This window comes from Mauremys mutica, chromosome 19, assembly GCF_020497125.1.
Source record: "Mauremys mutica isolate MM-2020 ecotype Southern chromosome 19, ASM2049712v1, whole genome shotgun sequence".
In the NCBI taxonomy this organism is placed as follows: domain Eukaryota; kingdom Metazoa; phylum Chordata; order Testudines; family Geoemydidae; genus Mauremys; species Mauremys mutica.
Genome location: NC_059090.1, coordinates 15,511,534 through 15,525,445, shown reverse-complemented (window position 1 = coordinate 15,525,445; position 13,912 = coordinate 15,511,534). Strand labels below are relative to the sequence as shown.

Genomic DNA, 13,912 nt, shown 5'->3' with positions numbered 1-13,912 from the left:
AATAACCACCACAAAGCCTCACTCACTGCTGGAGATGTTTGCTGATGGCAAGCTCTCTGTCGAGCCGGAGGTTTCACTGTTCATGCTGACCAAGCTTGTCCTCCTTGTCTTGCCTTGTGACTGACTCAGCGTGTCTGGAGATTCTGGAGTCTCTGGAGAGGAGGGTGTGACCCTGGAGATGTTCTCAAGAAACAGGGCGCTCTGGTTGTGAAGAGTGTCAGCTGCATGTTTTAAACATGAAAATCAAAGAGAAGAACAACATTGTTTTCTAACAATTTCACTGAGGTCAGTGGGAATTTGCCTGAATAAAGATTATGGGTGAGGTTCACTCTGGAGAGAGCAAGAACCAGCTAAGGAGCCTATATGAAGGAAGCTACCAACTCCCACTGAAATTCAATGAGAATTGGCTGCCTTAGGCCTAGATTTTCAAAAGTGACTACATGATTTTGGATGCCTCAATTTCTGTGACCAGCTACATCTCAAACGGGCCTGATTTTCAGACAGTGGCTGCTTAGCTCTTAGAAAATCTGGCTCCTCTAAGGCAGGGGTTTCTCACCTTTTTTTTTTTTTATTTATTTTTCTTCTGAGCCCTCCCATCCCCACCAACATGCTATAAAAATTCCATGGCCTACCTGTGCTACAACTGTTTTTCAGTAGATGACATTACTGGCATTAGAGGGTAGCAAGCAGAGCAATTGCCCAGGGCCCCATGCCACAGTGGGCCCCGCAAAACTAAATTGCTCAGGCTTGAGCTTCAGCCCAAGGCAGCAGGGTTTGGGATTCGGCTTTTTGCCCTTGGCCTCACAGAGTTTAACGCCAGCCCAGCTCTCTGGTTTATTTTGCTGGACGTTGTGAAACCAGCTCACAGCCCCCCAAGGACCCCGGACCTCTGCGTGAGAACCATTTCTCTAAGGTATCTCAGACTGGGCACCCAAAAATTGAGGCATCCAAAAATCACTAATCAGATCTGAATATCTTGGCTTAACTCCCTTAGGCTCCTTTGCAAAACCTTGTCTAATTCCTTAAAATAAGACTTGAGTGAGTCATATGGTGCATAGGCCTCATGCTAGCCCATTCCACAGGGGTGAATTTCACCCCATTGGACGTGGTACACAATTAATCAGTGCCAGTGCTACATGCCACTTCAACAATGGTACATTATTATTTGCATTGCTATACATGATTTCCTGTAGTTCAGGAAGATGGGGACATTCTCACACTCAGTGGATTTTGGGTTCCCTTCCCCCCGTGTTTTCCACTCCAATTTTAGTTTTAAAGTTTATTAAATCACAAAGATGCCTTTTTCCAATGGAAAAATGAAACTCTTGTTATTAAATTAATGGAATCCCGATGGTCATTCATTGACTGTGAAAGATTCATGTGAGCATCTTTCTTCGAGATTGAATTTTCTGACTCATCTCATACGCTCCAACTTATTGCATTAACGTCCATTAGCTTTGCCCAAATACTGCCTGATTTTCCACCAAAAATAAATGATTGCAAATAAAAGGAAGTGTGACAGAAGTAAACAGGTTTAAGGAGTCCTCTCTGGATGCAATAAAAGATCATGAGCAAGTGGTTTTACTGCTGACCTATTCCAACCGAGAAGTAGTTGAAATGATTTTCAGCCTATACAATAATAGTAAAACGTCTGATACTAAAATCGTTACCCTAGAATAAAAGAAGAAACAGGTTTCTTTCTACATATCTCACTACTTTAATTGCTCTGTTTGATTGCTGCATAGTGCGCATCCTAATAGTCCCAGTTGGGAAGCTAAATACGAAATAGCCCAAATATGGTGAAGTCTATTAGACACACAGACAAGTTTTTGTGCTAATTATTACAGGGCTAAATACGGACAGCACAATAGGACTGCTTTGAAAATGATGAGATATGTTATCTTTCCAGGCCCTATTGATAAGTTTATGGAGGGGATGGTATGATGGGATAGCCTAATTTTGGCAATTAATTGATCTTTGACTACTAGCGGTAAATATGCCCAATGGCCTGTGATGGGACACTAGATGGGGTGGGATCTGAGTTACTACAGAGAATTCTTTCCTGGGTATCTGGCTGGTGAGTCTTACCCACATGCTCAGGGTTTAGCTGATCGCCATATTTGGGGTCGGGAAGGAATTTTCCTCCAGGGCAGATTGGCAGAGGCCCTGGGGGTTTTTCACCTTCCTCTGCAGCTTGGGGCACGGGTCACTTACTGGAGGATTCTCTGCACCTTGAAGTCTTTAAACCAAAAGTTGAGGAATTCAATAGCTCAGACATAGGTCAGGGGTTTGTTACAGGAGTGGGTGGGTGAGATTCTGTGGCCTGTGTCATGCAGGAGGTCAGACGAGAAGATCATAATGGTCTCTTCTGACCTTAAAGTCTATGAGTCTATTGAAGTGAATGGGAGTTTCACCCTCAGATTATCTAGGCAGTACCAATTCATGGAAGAGCAAGGTGTAGGAGACTGACATTATTCCCGTGATGTTGATTTCTTTATTCCCCTGATACTATCAAACCAATTCCGTAACTGTGTGACAGTGATGCTTTAGAGAGTGGACTGTAGGCATGTCTGCAACATACAGAATTCTTGCTTCTTTGTGACTCTTGTAAAAGGACTGGCCAACTACCAATGGACAGTTTGCAGCACAGCTGAGCATGGTTAATGTGTATTTATTTAATATATAGACCAACATCCCTACCCCACAAATATGAAATATATTAAAAAAAACAATTCTGATGGCGCATTTCCCCCATCCTTCGTATGCGGCTTGTCTTCTTAGATTGTAAGCTGTTTGGGGCAGATACCATTTCTCCATCTATGTGGACAGTGCTTAATATTGTGGGCATTACCAGAATACAAATAAGTAATAACAGTCATGCTTTAAATTAAAGACACATTTATAAGTAGCTTATAAAGACAAAATTTATTAAAATATCTACTAATCGTGTCAAGGATAGTTAAAGCCACAAGTCAATAGATTGCTTATCACAATGGCTTATAACCTTGTACACCACCTTCTAGTGATGTTCTTATAACCATCTATAACACATACTACCCAGGCCTGTAACATGCGCATAACATTTATCAACTATTTATAAATGTGCCATTAATATAAAGTGTGACCAGTAACACTTTCTTTAAAGTGGCTTGTCCATCTTGAATACACATATGAAGGGCAGGCATCTTAAGGTGGTTACAGTACCAGCTACCAAGTGTTAAAGCACACCTGGTAACCAGTTGGATGGGATGTACGGTAAGGGAGGAACGCTGATCAAGAGCAGACAAGGTGGGCAGAACCTGCCTTGTTTTTCGGTGGACATCACAAACCCCTAGTGATATTGGCAAGAGTAGAAAATGGGACTCAGTCCAGAGAACAGAGCAATGGATGCAGAATGGTCTATTGCACTGGGTCTCAACCTATTTACCATTGCGGGCCGCATATGTGTTACGTGGGCTGTATCCACACAATATATACACTATCTGTATGGCCCTGAGACTGTCACATGGGCCGCAGCTTTGTGCTGCTTGGGTCACAAATGGACCACAGGCTGCGGGTTGAGAACCACTGCAAAGGGAACTTGACAGGGATTCAGGAGATCCAAGTTCTGTGTCACCTTGGGTAAGTTACTTCTGCTCCCACTCTGTCTTGTCTATTCAGATTCTCTTTTACCACTTGTCTGTAGAGTGCCTAGCATGGTGGGACCCAGATCTCATTGTCGTAGAAATAATACTAATGTGCTGGGTTTGCCTTCCCACATCCAGGTGTCACCAGCTTCCATTGTACTGAACACCACAACTATTTCATCACATTCACACAGAGGAGAATGCAATGGGCCTGCCCACGCAGTCATGATAAGCCCCAGTTTTTAAAGGGCATAATAGAACTTCCCCATAAAAAATGCATCTGAAGCTTAAATTTTCTGTACATTATTGGAACTGATAATACTTGAAAGAAACACAGCATAATGGGTTTCCTGTGAACACACACTGAAACCATTTGAGAGAGTCTGGCTTATTTTCATTTCAGCCCAAACATCTCAACCGGAAGAGACAGCAACCGAACCCCATCACAACTGAGCCAGGGAAAGCAATTAAAGTCTAGCACCAAATAACAGAAGATGAGGTTTGGAGAGAATATGCTGAATTGTAGTTTCCATGGGAACATACAGTGTTTTGAGTTTCCTCGCACCACACTGAAAACCTTCTTACAAAGGAATCCTGCTAAAGCAGAAGGGCAGGATCAGGGCTGACTTTAAGCCGATTCCCTGGAATCGGGCCCCGTGCCTAAGAGGGCCCCATGCCGTAGGTGTCTCTTTAAATTTTTTTGTTTTTTACTCACCCGCGGCAGGGGTGTGTGTGTGTGTCGACTCTGGGTCTTCGGCAGCATTTCGGTGGGGGTGGGGGTCGTCCGCTCCAGGGCTCTGGCAGCATTTCGGCGGCAGGAGGTCCTTCGGTGCCGTGGAAGACCCGGAGCGAGGGAAGGACCCCTCCGCCACCGAAGTGCCGCCTCACCGTTCATAAAGCCGGCCCTGGGCAGGACAATCTGTGTGTGGTTAAGGGAAGGCTAGAGAATGTGAAAAGATGAAGAATAACTTTCTTGCTGTTACTGTCCCAGTAAGCCATCCTGGTGAACTGGATATAAAGTGTGACTTCTAACAGAATGCCTCTCTAAAAGGATCTCAGAAGAAAAGTACCAACATTACTTTATGCAGCGTAGCTGTATTGGTCCCAGGTGGATGAGGTAATATTTTCACCACTTAGGCACTTTAGGTGCCTAAGTCCAACAAAGCTACTTTGTGGCTCTAGCCGTAGTCCTTTTAGGATAACAGTTGGGTTTCGATAGGGTTGGGTTAGGGTTACTAGGCTTGATCTACACACCTGCACTTGGGATGCAGTCCACTGGTAGAAGATATAGCAGACATTAAACCGATTCTACATTTATTCTCCTACCTTTTCATATATCATGTTTCATTGTCCCATACATTTCAAGTATCTCCATTTCTTTTCTTACTGAAATTGCCCTTGATAAATCAATAGCCTAACAAGGTAATCACATCTACATTAGCAACTGTATTGATACTTGCAGTCAAATGAGTAATCATCAAGAAAAGGAACAGTTCTCAAGGCTAGCCAAGCCCCGGTGATTGTCAAACATTCATCTGACAAAGGTCAGTCTTGATCACTATTAAACGCAAGGAGACAACTTTGCTTTACTGAAACTCAACACGTTCTTTTTATGTTGCTTGTGAAACAATGGTGGCTCACCAGAATAATAATAGACAGTAGGAACAGATCAATGCGGGCAGAGATTTGATATGCATATAAGTGATGACATAAATTAACATTGTAAAATGGACCCTTTGAGTAGATTTAGAGATCTGAAAGTTTCAAGCTTAATCCTACACACAGTGCAGTGGGCATTAAGTCTTTTAGGGCTGGTCCACACTAAGAAGCGGGGTCGAACTAGGGTACGCAAATTCAGCTACGTGAATAGCGTAGCTGAATTCGAAGTACCCTAGTTCGAACTACTCACCCGTCCAGACGCCGCGGAATCGAAGTCCGCGGCTCCAAGGTCGACTCCGCCACCGCCTTTTGCAGTGGTGGAGTACCGGAGTCGACCGCGGCGCTTCCGGAGTTCGAACTATCGCGTCCAGATTAGACGCGATAGTTCGAACTCCGAGAAGTCGAACTCACCGCGTCGACCCGGCTCGTAAGTGTAGACTAGCCCTTAGAGAGTCATTCAGTTAGCAAGAATTGGAAGGTAGCTATAGTAAACTCAATTTTCACCATGTTCTCCAGCTTGATTTATCTACATCTTTCCTGTGAGTCACATCATGACGTTCTCTTTCTGGTGATAGCCACTTCAATTGGGTTTCCAGATTCATTACCTTTTCACATAACGGCACCAGTTAAGAATGCTAAGCCCACAGTTACAATAGAACCATTCTCATTTTTAACTATGTTCCAACTCTTCTGAAACAGAGGATCTGGAGAAGAGTCTCTTTTCTAATATGAAGGGTTATCAGGAAAGGAAGTTTTGGAAAGCAATATAAACATCAGGAAATGCATGGGATTAGGCCTCTCCATTAGGGCCATGAAACCTTCCAGTTTTAAGACTTGCACTTTACATAAAGGATATTGCAAGTTGGTCTGCCACAGGAAGGAAAAATCCATGTAATCAACAGAATGAATCCCATATTCATATAGCACCTTTAATTCCAAAAGATGATCCCAAAGCACTTTTATTTTGTTTAAATTAAATGAGAGGATTTCATCCTTCATTTAAATACAGCTCACTTTGGGGTAAAACATGGCAACAACTTAAGTCTACATAGATTTAAAGCCAGGAGGTGAACTTGGAGTTTCCAGTTATTCTGGGATTAATGCAAAAAGTTCCATGGAATCTGTTATAATCACAAGAGTTCAGAGACTCTGTTTTACAACTCTTGCAACAGACAGCACCTCGAGCTTCACGCTGGCCTTGTAAGAACGTTCTGGGAAGTGGGTTCAACGTGATCCCAGAAAGAAGATCTGCTACTACTAAATCAGCAACACCACACCGTGAAGCACTGGCAAGGTCTCCCCTTCAAGCATTCACTATCTGAATCTGCATAGCTTGAAAGAGCAAATGGGACCACCATGAAAGACAGCACGGCTGCACTAATTCAGTATCCTGTATCTTTGCTACCAGTCCTATAGAAGTATTCTATGGGCCAGATATTTAAAGGGATCTTGACATGGTCTTCTTTTTTGGAAGGCACAAGTCCTGCCATTTAGATGTCTACATACCTGATTTGCTAGGACATTTATGTAGAAAGGTGTCTAAATGACAGCATTTCCAGACACTATTCAGTGTTGGTGCAGAAAGATGCTTCTAAAAAAGAATCTGCATTGAGAATCCAGCCCTCTATATTAGCCTGGGAATAAGTACTTTGGAGTTAGCACCTACAGGCTGTAGCTACATTAGACAAATCCAGAGCAGCTTCCAGGATATTAATAGAGATGAAGAGATAAATAATAAATAAAAATGAAGAGAGATGCACCTTTGAACAGGGAACTGGATGGGTGAGAGAATATTAACAGCAATTCAAACTATTTGGAGTCTTCTGCACTAAGTAGTGAAATAAAGCCAACTGTACACAGTGGGGAAGTGTCTGCAGCTGAACCTATATTCACTGAAAAGCCTCTCAGTCAGGCTGCTGCATAATTCATAATCTTGCCCATTGAGCATAGGAATGCTTTACAAATCTTAGCTCAGATTTGTGTTATGTTTTATACTGGAGGGAGACAACAGTTGGATAACACAGACTGCCAAAAACCCAAACAAACACATCTCACATATCCGAGGAGGCACATCCAACAGACTTTAAAAAATTTCTGAGGCACACAAAGAATGATCTGGAAAAAGGAGTAAACAGTGAGATGGCAAAATCTGCAGATGATACAAAATTACTCAAGATAGTTAAGTCCAGGCAGACTGCGAAGAGCTACAAAAGCATCTTTCGTGACTGGGCAACAAAATGGCAGATTAAATTCAGTGTTGATAAATGCAGAGTAATGCACATTGGAAAACATAATCCCAATTATACCTATAAAATGATGGGGTCTAAACAATGTTACCACTCAAGAAAGATCTTGAAGTCATTGTGGATAGTTTTCTGAAAACATCCACTCAATGTGCAGCGGCAGCCAAAAAAGTGAACAGAATGTTAGGAACCATTAGGAAAGGGATAGATAATAAGACAGAAAATATAATTGTCATAAGTAGTTAGTTAAGGGTTAAGGTCTACCTGTAAAGGGTTAACACAGACCTGGTGAAACACCTGACCAAAGGACCAATCAGGGAAGAGAATTTGAAAATCCCAGAGAGCGGGAACTTGGGTCTCTGTGTTCTTTGTTCTGAGTTCTTAGCCGTCTGGACCTACACCAGACCAGACGCTTAACCAAGTCTGCTCATCTTTCTGAACTAATTTCTTCTATTCAAGCTAGTGAGTATTAAAAGAACTGGGTAATTGCATATAAGAATCCTGTGTCTGCAATTCTGTGTGTTTGCATTGATTATTCGTAATTTTGCCTGTATTGTTTGTACTGAGGAAAAGGGAGAAATTTCTCCAGGGATTAATAAGATTAGACCCTATGAATGTCTATCTTGGATTCATAGAGATTGTGTATTTTTTCTCTTCTTTTCTTTTATTCTCTTAATAAACTCTTTTAAGTTCAGGACTTGGTTAAGTTCCTTACCTGTGGATTCAGGGGAAGGAAGCTAGGCGCCACTCTGTGGAGACAAGGATTGTCTCCAAGCAGAGAGAGAGCAGGAGAGGGAGGGGGGAAGTGGGCTGCTTCCCTGTGTGTAGAGATTCAAGGGGTTTGAATCTGGGTTCCCCAGGGGAAGCTTGGGGGACAGGCAGTGCGTCAGACACGTTAACCTGACTGGTGGCAGCGAGAAGGAATCCTACCCTAAGGGTTAGGGTGGGGGGAGAATACCTGCGGGTCCCCATCTTTGAACCCACAAGCTCAAAGTGGGGGTGAGATCCCATGACAATAATATTGCCTCTATATAAATCCATGGTACGCCCACATCTTGAATATTGTGTGCAGATGTGGTCGCCCATCTCAAAAAAGGTATATTGGACTTGGAAAAGGTTCAGAAAAGAACAACAAAAATTATTAGGGGTATGGAATGGCTGCCGTATGAGAAGAGAGCAATAAAACTGGGACTTTTCAGCTTGGAAAAGAATCAACTAAGGGAGGATATGGATAGAGGTCTATAAAATCATGACTGGTGTGGAGAAAGTAAATAAGTTTGTGTTAGGAGGAGTAAATCACACTTCAACTAGGGGTCACCAAATGAAATGAATAGGCAGCAGGTTTAAAACAAACAAAAGGAAGTATTTTTTCACACAATGCACGCTATACCTGTGGAATTCCTTGCCAGAGGCTGTTGTGAAGGCCAAGACTATAACAGGGTTCAAAAAAGGACTAGATAAATTCATGGAGGTCAGGTCCATCAATGGCTGTTAGCCAGGATGGGCAGGGATGGTGTCCCTAGCCTCTGTTTGCCAGGAGCTGGGAATGGGCGACAGGTTATGGATCACTTCAGGTTATGTTCTGTTCATTCCCTCTGGGACACCTGGCATTGGCCACTGTCAGAAGACAGGATACTGGGCTAGATGGACCTTTGGTCTGATCCAGTATGGCCGTTCTTATATTCTTAGAGAAGCATGATGGGATATATGATTTCATGCCATTCATGTTCCCTAGCTTTGGGATTGCCAATGATTGTCTAAGTACAGAGCAGAACTATGGCAAGATGATCTGCTATAGAGAAATTAATTTCTACATGCAAAGTATTTGGGAATCTGCTTTTCATTTAAAACACTTTGACCAGCTCTATACCTGACCTTTGCTCTCTTATTTCCACCAGACCCACTCAGCATAGTTAGGGGATTGAACAAAAATACACAATAGCGTCATGGTGGATGGATCTCAATTATTACTCATGTTCAAAGTGGTAAAACTATTCCATTTGGTTTGTTATAATTCCTTTATCCCTGAATACACTTATGTAGGCATCATTTAACTGTAATGAAAAATGTGGCCCAGTTTAACCTTGTTGGGAAAAGAAATCTATAATTTCAAATGAAAAAACCCTGTCGTGATTTAACTGAGTTTCTCCATGAAATTATTGAAAGTTGACATTAAGCTGTTTGTCAAAGCTACACATTAAGTAACGTTAGGAGAATCAGTATTTTAGCTACTATAAAAAGGCTGACATTAAATCTAGCAACACTTGACTGATACTAGATTAAAGCATTAACCTCTGTGTTATCCATTTAAGTCATTGTGTTTGTTAAATAACCAGTAATGGATAAATGGTAGTGCCCTGCATTAGTACTGTTATTTTGGGTTAATAGATGGAACTCAGTTCATCTGAAGTTTTGTTAAACATATGATTGTTTTCATTGTGAAATGGCATAACTTCAGATTTGCTGTAGCTTCTTAAACATGAAGTTAATCGGCATCAAATATACCACAGTTTATTTATACCTTGGACCCAGCACATGGTTTAGCAAACAAGACTGATGTTGGATTTATAGCTATGTTATTGAATGAGGAAAACAGGGCTGCACTGATTTGTGTTCTCATGAATTCAACAGACACAAAACTGTGCCATTTCACTCCATTACCTTCCGAGCTCTGAGTCGCAAATGGCTTTTGAAATATCCTGCTTAGGATTGAATTTATGTCTGGGATTTGTAACAAAAAAAAAAGGAGAATAAATTGTGGGTGATTAAGAGAGTTTTTGCACCATTTTATCAGTTAGAATGCTTCATCTCCGTGTGACTTTTTCACAAAGTCAAATATGGCACAATCCCTCCTCTCCACTTTTATTTTCCTCTGGATTCAGACATACATACAGGATATGCATTCTATCCACCCTGGCTAGATCATGGCAAGCTATCTAGGAAAAGAGCAATTGCACAAATTTACACTTTATCTATTTTCCATCTAATATTTTTTTTTGTTTAAAGAACAATCTCTTAGGCGGTAAGTGGGATGAGTCAGTTACAAATAATATAGCACAATGACATTTGAAATACCCATGTACACTTAGGTAAGTGTTTACTGGTAATGTACTTAACTAGGTTTCTGTTGTATCTACGTAGGATTAGTGTTTTTAAAAAGGATTTTGCTCTGTTTTCAGTAGCCAACCTAACTATTTTATAAAACTGGCTTTGGAGGACTCTTTCATAGTAAACAAGGCATTGTTCACATGCGGTAAGTGAACACACCGCATTCCTCCTACGATGAACCTGGATCTCTGTTGTATTTACGGAAGCTATTAGAGTTAGAGAGAGGGTCTGGTCAAAAACGTTCAGTCCAAACATTTTCCCTGATGCAAAACTGGGTTTTTAACAAAAAGGAACAAAATGGTTGTGTCTGCTGTACTCAAAAATGGATTTTTCATCAAAACCCCAAAAATGTTTAGTTTTAATTTTTTTTTTTACAATTTCTTTTTTGTCAGCACTTTCCACACTATTAGAAATATTGAAGTAGGCAGACACCTAAGTTGCAGTAAGAGTACATGAAAGAAAGGGCTATGAAGTGGCACAAAGAGCGCAGGAAAGCACACCTTTAGGAGCCCTGTGTCTTTCATTGCATCCCTTTGGGCTTATAACTACAGAGTAAAGCAATACCCCTCCTTCCCTAAAGTTATCTGACTATCAGTATGCTGGTTGTATCTGTATCTAAAATCCTCTTGAACAGGGTAGATGAAGAGCTCAAGAGACTAATGGGGTAGGAGCAGTACTATATGAAATCCAAGCAATACTATATGAAATCTTTATCATACCTAACTGGTGTGATCTTCCATCTCCCAGTGGAAATCTCTGGTACCTTGGGACGTTAAATGGAGGCAAGAGGTGGAATTTTTTCTCCAACAATGGCTCAAGCCTGGAGGCAGAGGGATCAGCAGAGTGAAAGAAACTGTACACTTGGCTGCAAGCTGGACGGACCTGGCACACTGGAACAAGAAAGAGACAGAGATCAGCATTGCATCTTGAGGGGTTGCTCACATATATCTTTCGAGAGGTCTAGCTGGGGATGTGATTAAATATACAGTCCCTTCAATTCTACAAACAAACAATAGCTCAAACTACACACACAGTCAAAAGGCAGGAGATTCTTCAACTAAATTGTTTCATACTCCTTTGGCGATGAAGTGAGCTTTGCTGAAAGGTAATTTTGCAAAGGGATAACAGTCTGAGAAACAGGCAACCTGCTGAGGCTAAGGCCAGCCTTTGAAATCAATGGAAGCCAGAAAGTCAATAAAGTTTTAAAACCTTCTAAATATATTATCAAACATTTCACCTACAAAAAGCATGAGGCATCCTCTGCTTGGAATATTTAAAGGCAAAACTATTTGATGGGCGCATTAAATCGGGAGGATTGAAATGGAGATGAAAGCTGGAGTGGGTATGTGAAGCAAGGCAGCTTCAGAAGTCAATTTATTGAAGTTCATGCATAAAATGAAACTGCACACATTAAAACAGGAGAGCGTGGCTTGTAATATTTGCTAGAGAGAGGCAGCTACTGAGAAATTCAGACAGCAATTGTAAATGGATGTTTGAAAATCACCCGCTCGCTCAGCTAATGAGGCACTCTTTCAATTGGATGAACAGCACTGAGATAGAGACATCTCAAATGGGTGATCATAGACGGCTGCTGGGGTCTGTAAACCAGCAGGTGTAGTCTCTTCCCATCTAACCAAACTGCATTTGGATCACTGTGAACCTCTCCAGTGTTAGCAGATCAATCCATTATGGGCTAATTACGCTAATAGACTTAGTATATTACAGCAGCACAAATATGTTACAACAGTCAATTCATTAACTGTAGGAGTAAAGAACGGATTAAAGTACTTATAACAGATGTTTGGGAATATTATGCCGGCTCCCACTGAACTCCATGAACAGGATCAGTCCCTTAATGTTTTCCAAACTGCTGTGCAATATAATAATCTCTAAAATCTTTTCTGTTACAGTTTATTACTGTTCTCTTCCACTGATACTATAAAACTGATAACATGCATGGTGCTTTTCTTTAAGGCTCATTTGTTTGTGCAACATTATTCTTGAACATCATCCAAGTGCTGGTGTTGTAAACACCACGGAGGGGGAAAAACAAATTGTTTTGGGGCACTCCATCACCCCATCATCTTTAATGTATTTATTGTCACAACCCACCTGGGAGGTAGGGAAGTGCCATTATCTCCATTTGATAGATGGGGAACTGAAGCATAGAGGCAAAGGCCCAGATCCTCAAAGGTGTTCAGGCCCTTAACTCCCTCAGTGACTTTCCCTAGGTCACACAAGGAGTCTGTAGCGGATCAGGTACTTAAACGCAGGTCCCCAAATCCCAAGCTATCATCCTTATCACTAGACCATCCTTACCTCATCTCATATCAGTTTTAATAGTCACGATGAAAGATTCCCACATTTCCCACTTCCTTCTGAAAGGATTCCCAATGAAATAGGGCAGTGGTTCTCAACCATCTTTGAACTGTGACTCCATCTTACAGAAGAATATTGTTTGTGTATCTTCCCTCACCCTGCAGTCTGGGACACATCTTCCAGAAAGAGAATGGAATTAGGGTTGAGAATCCGGCCCCATGTTGCAGAAATAGTCTTTAGGCTGCTTTTACCCAGAAGGGAAAACCCATATGCCAGACTGATTGTTAACTTGAGAACGACTCTGAAGGAATCTGCTTACGCTCAATTACTCTGTGTTGCAGGGTTTTCTGATGGAGCTTGTCCTGAGGAGAGGGCTCCTAAGATAACAGGCTCAAATTAGAGAAGGAAATGAGAACAACACATAGGCTTACTATCGTTCTCAAAAGTTTCACATGGTGACAGCTGACGTCTTCAGCCAGCCGCTGGATAAAATGTGACGTACGTTGGCTCAGGCACCGCACATTCCTCAGCCGCATGTGCTCTTTGGGAGAGGAATGAAAGAGTTAAGTTGGAAAACACTGAAGCTTGACAGGCTTTGTAGGCCTCCCCTGCTGATATTTGGGCTTTGAAAATCCATGCCATATAAGCTGCAAGTCTAGTTGGCATTTAGGGCCAAATGATGGTACCAGTCAAGACAATGGCACCATGATCTGACTCTTAAAGAATCCCCATGGACAATCAATGTGATGGTACTGCCCCAGCCAGACTGTAGCAATAGCTTGAGGTATTATTCACTTTATACAGGCAGGATGCTGTGCCAGGAACAGCAGGGCAGAATGTTCAGACATAGTCGGTAGCCTCCTCATCGGTTCTCAGGGTAATGAGAAAATGAATGTTTAAGTGTTCTTATCAAGAACAGGCTGTTAAAAATAATCACTCATGAAGGTTTCAGTTCAC

General features: G+C 41.8%; 1 protein-coding gene across 13 annotated transcripts in view; it reads right to left on the bottom strand.

Annotated features, from left to right (window-relative positions):
- PITPNM3 (PITPNM family member 3) overlaps positions 1-13,912 on the bottom strand; it is a 363,555-nt gene that overhangs the window by 28,207 nt on the left and 321,436 nt on the right. For all 13 annotated transcript variants that reach the window (XM_044993505.1, XM_044993503.1, XM_044993507.1 and 10 more), the window contains 2 exons: positions 11,356-11,526; positions 27-221 (listed from right to left, as the gene is read on the bottom strand). In XM_044993505.1, coding sequence (XP_044849440.1) covers positions 27-221; positions 11,356-11,526 — 366 coding nt within the window. The remainder of the gene's footprint in view (positions 1-26; positions 222-11,355; positions 11,527-13,912) is intronic.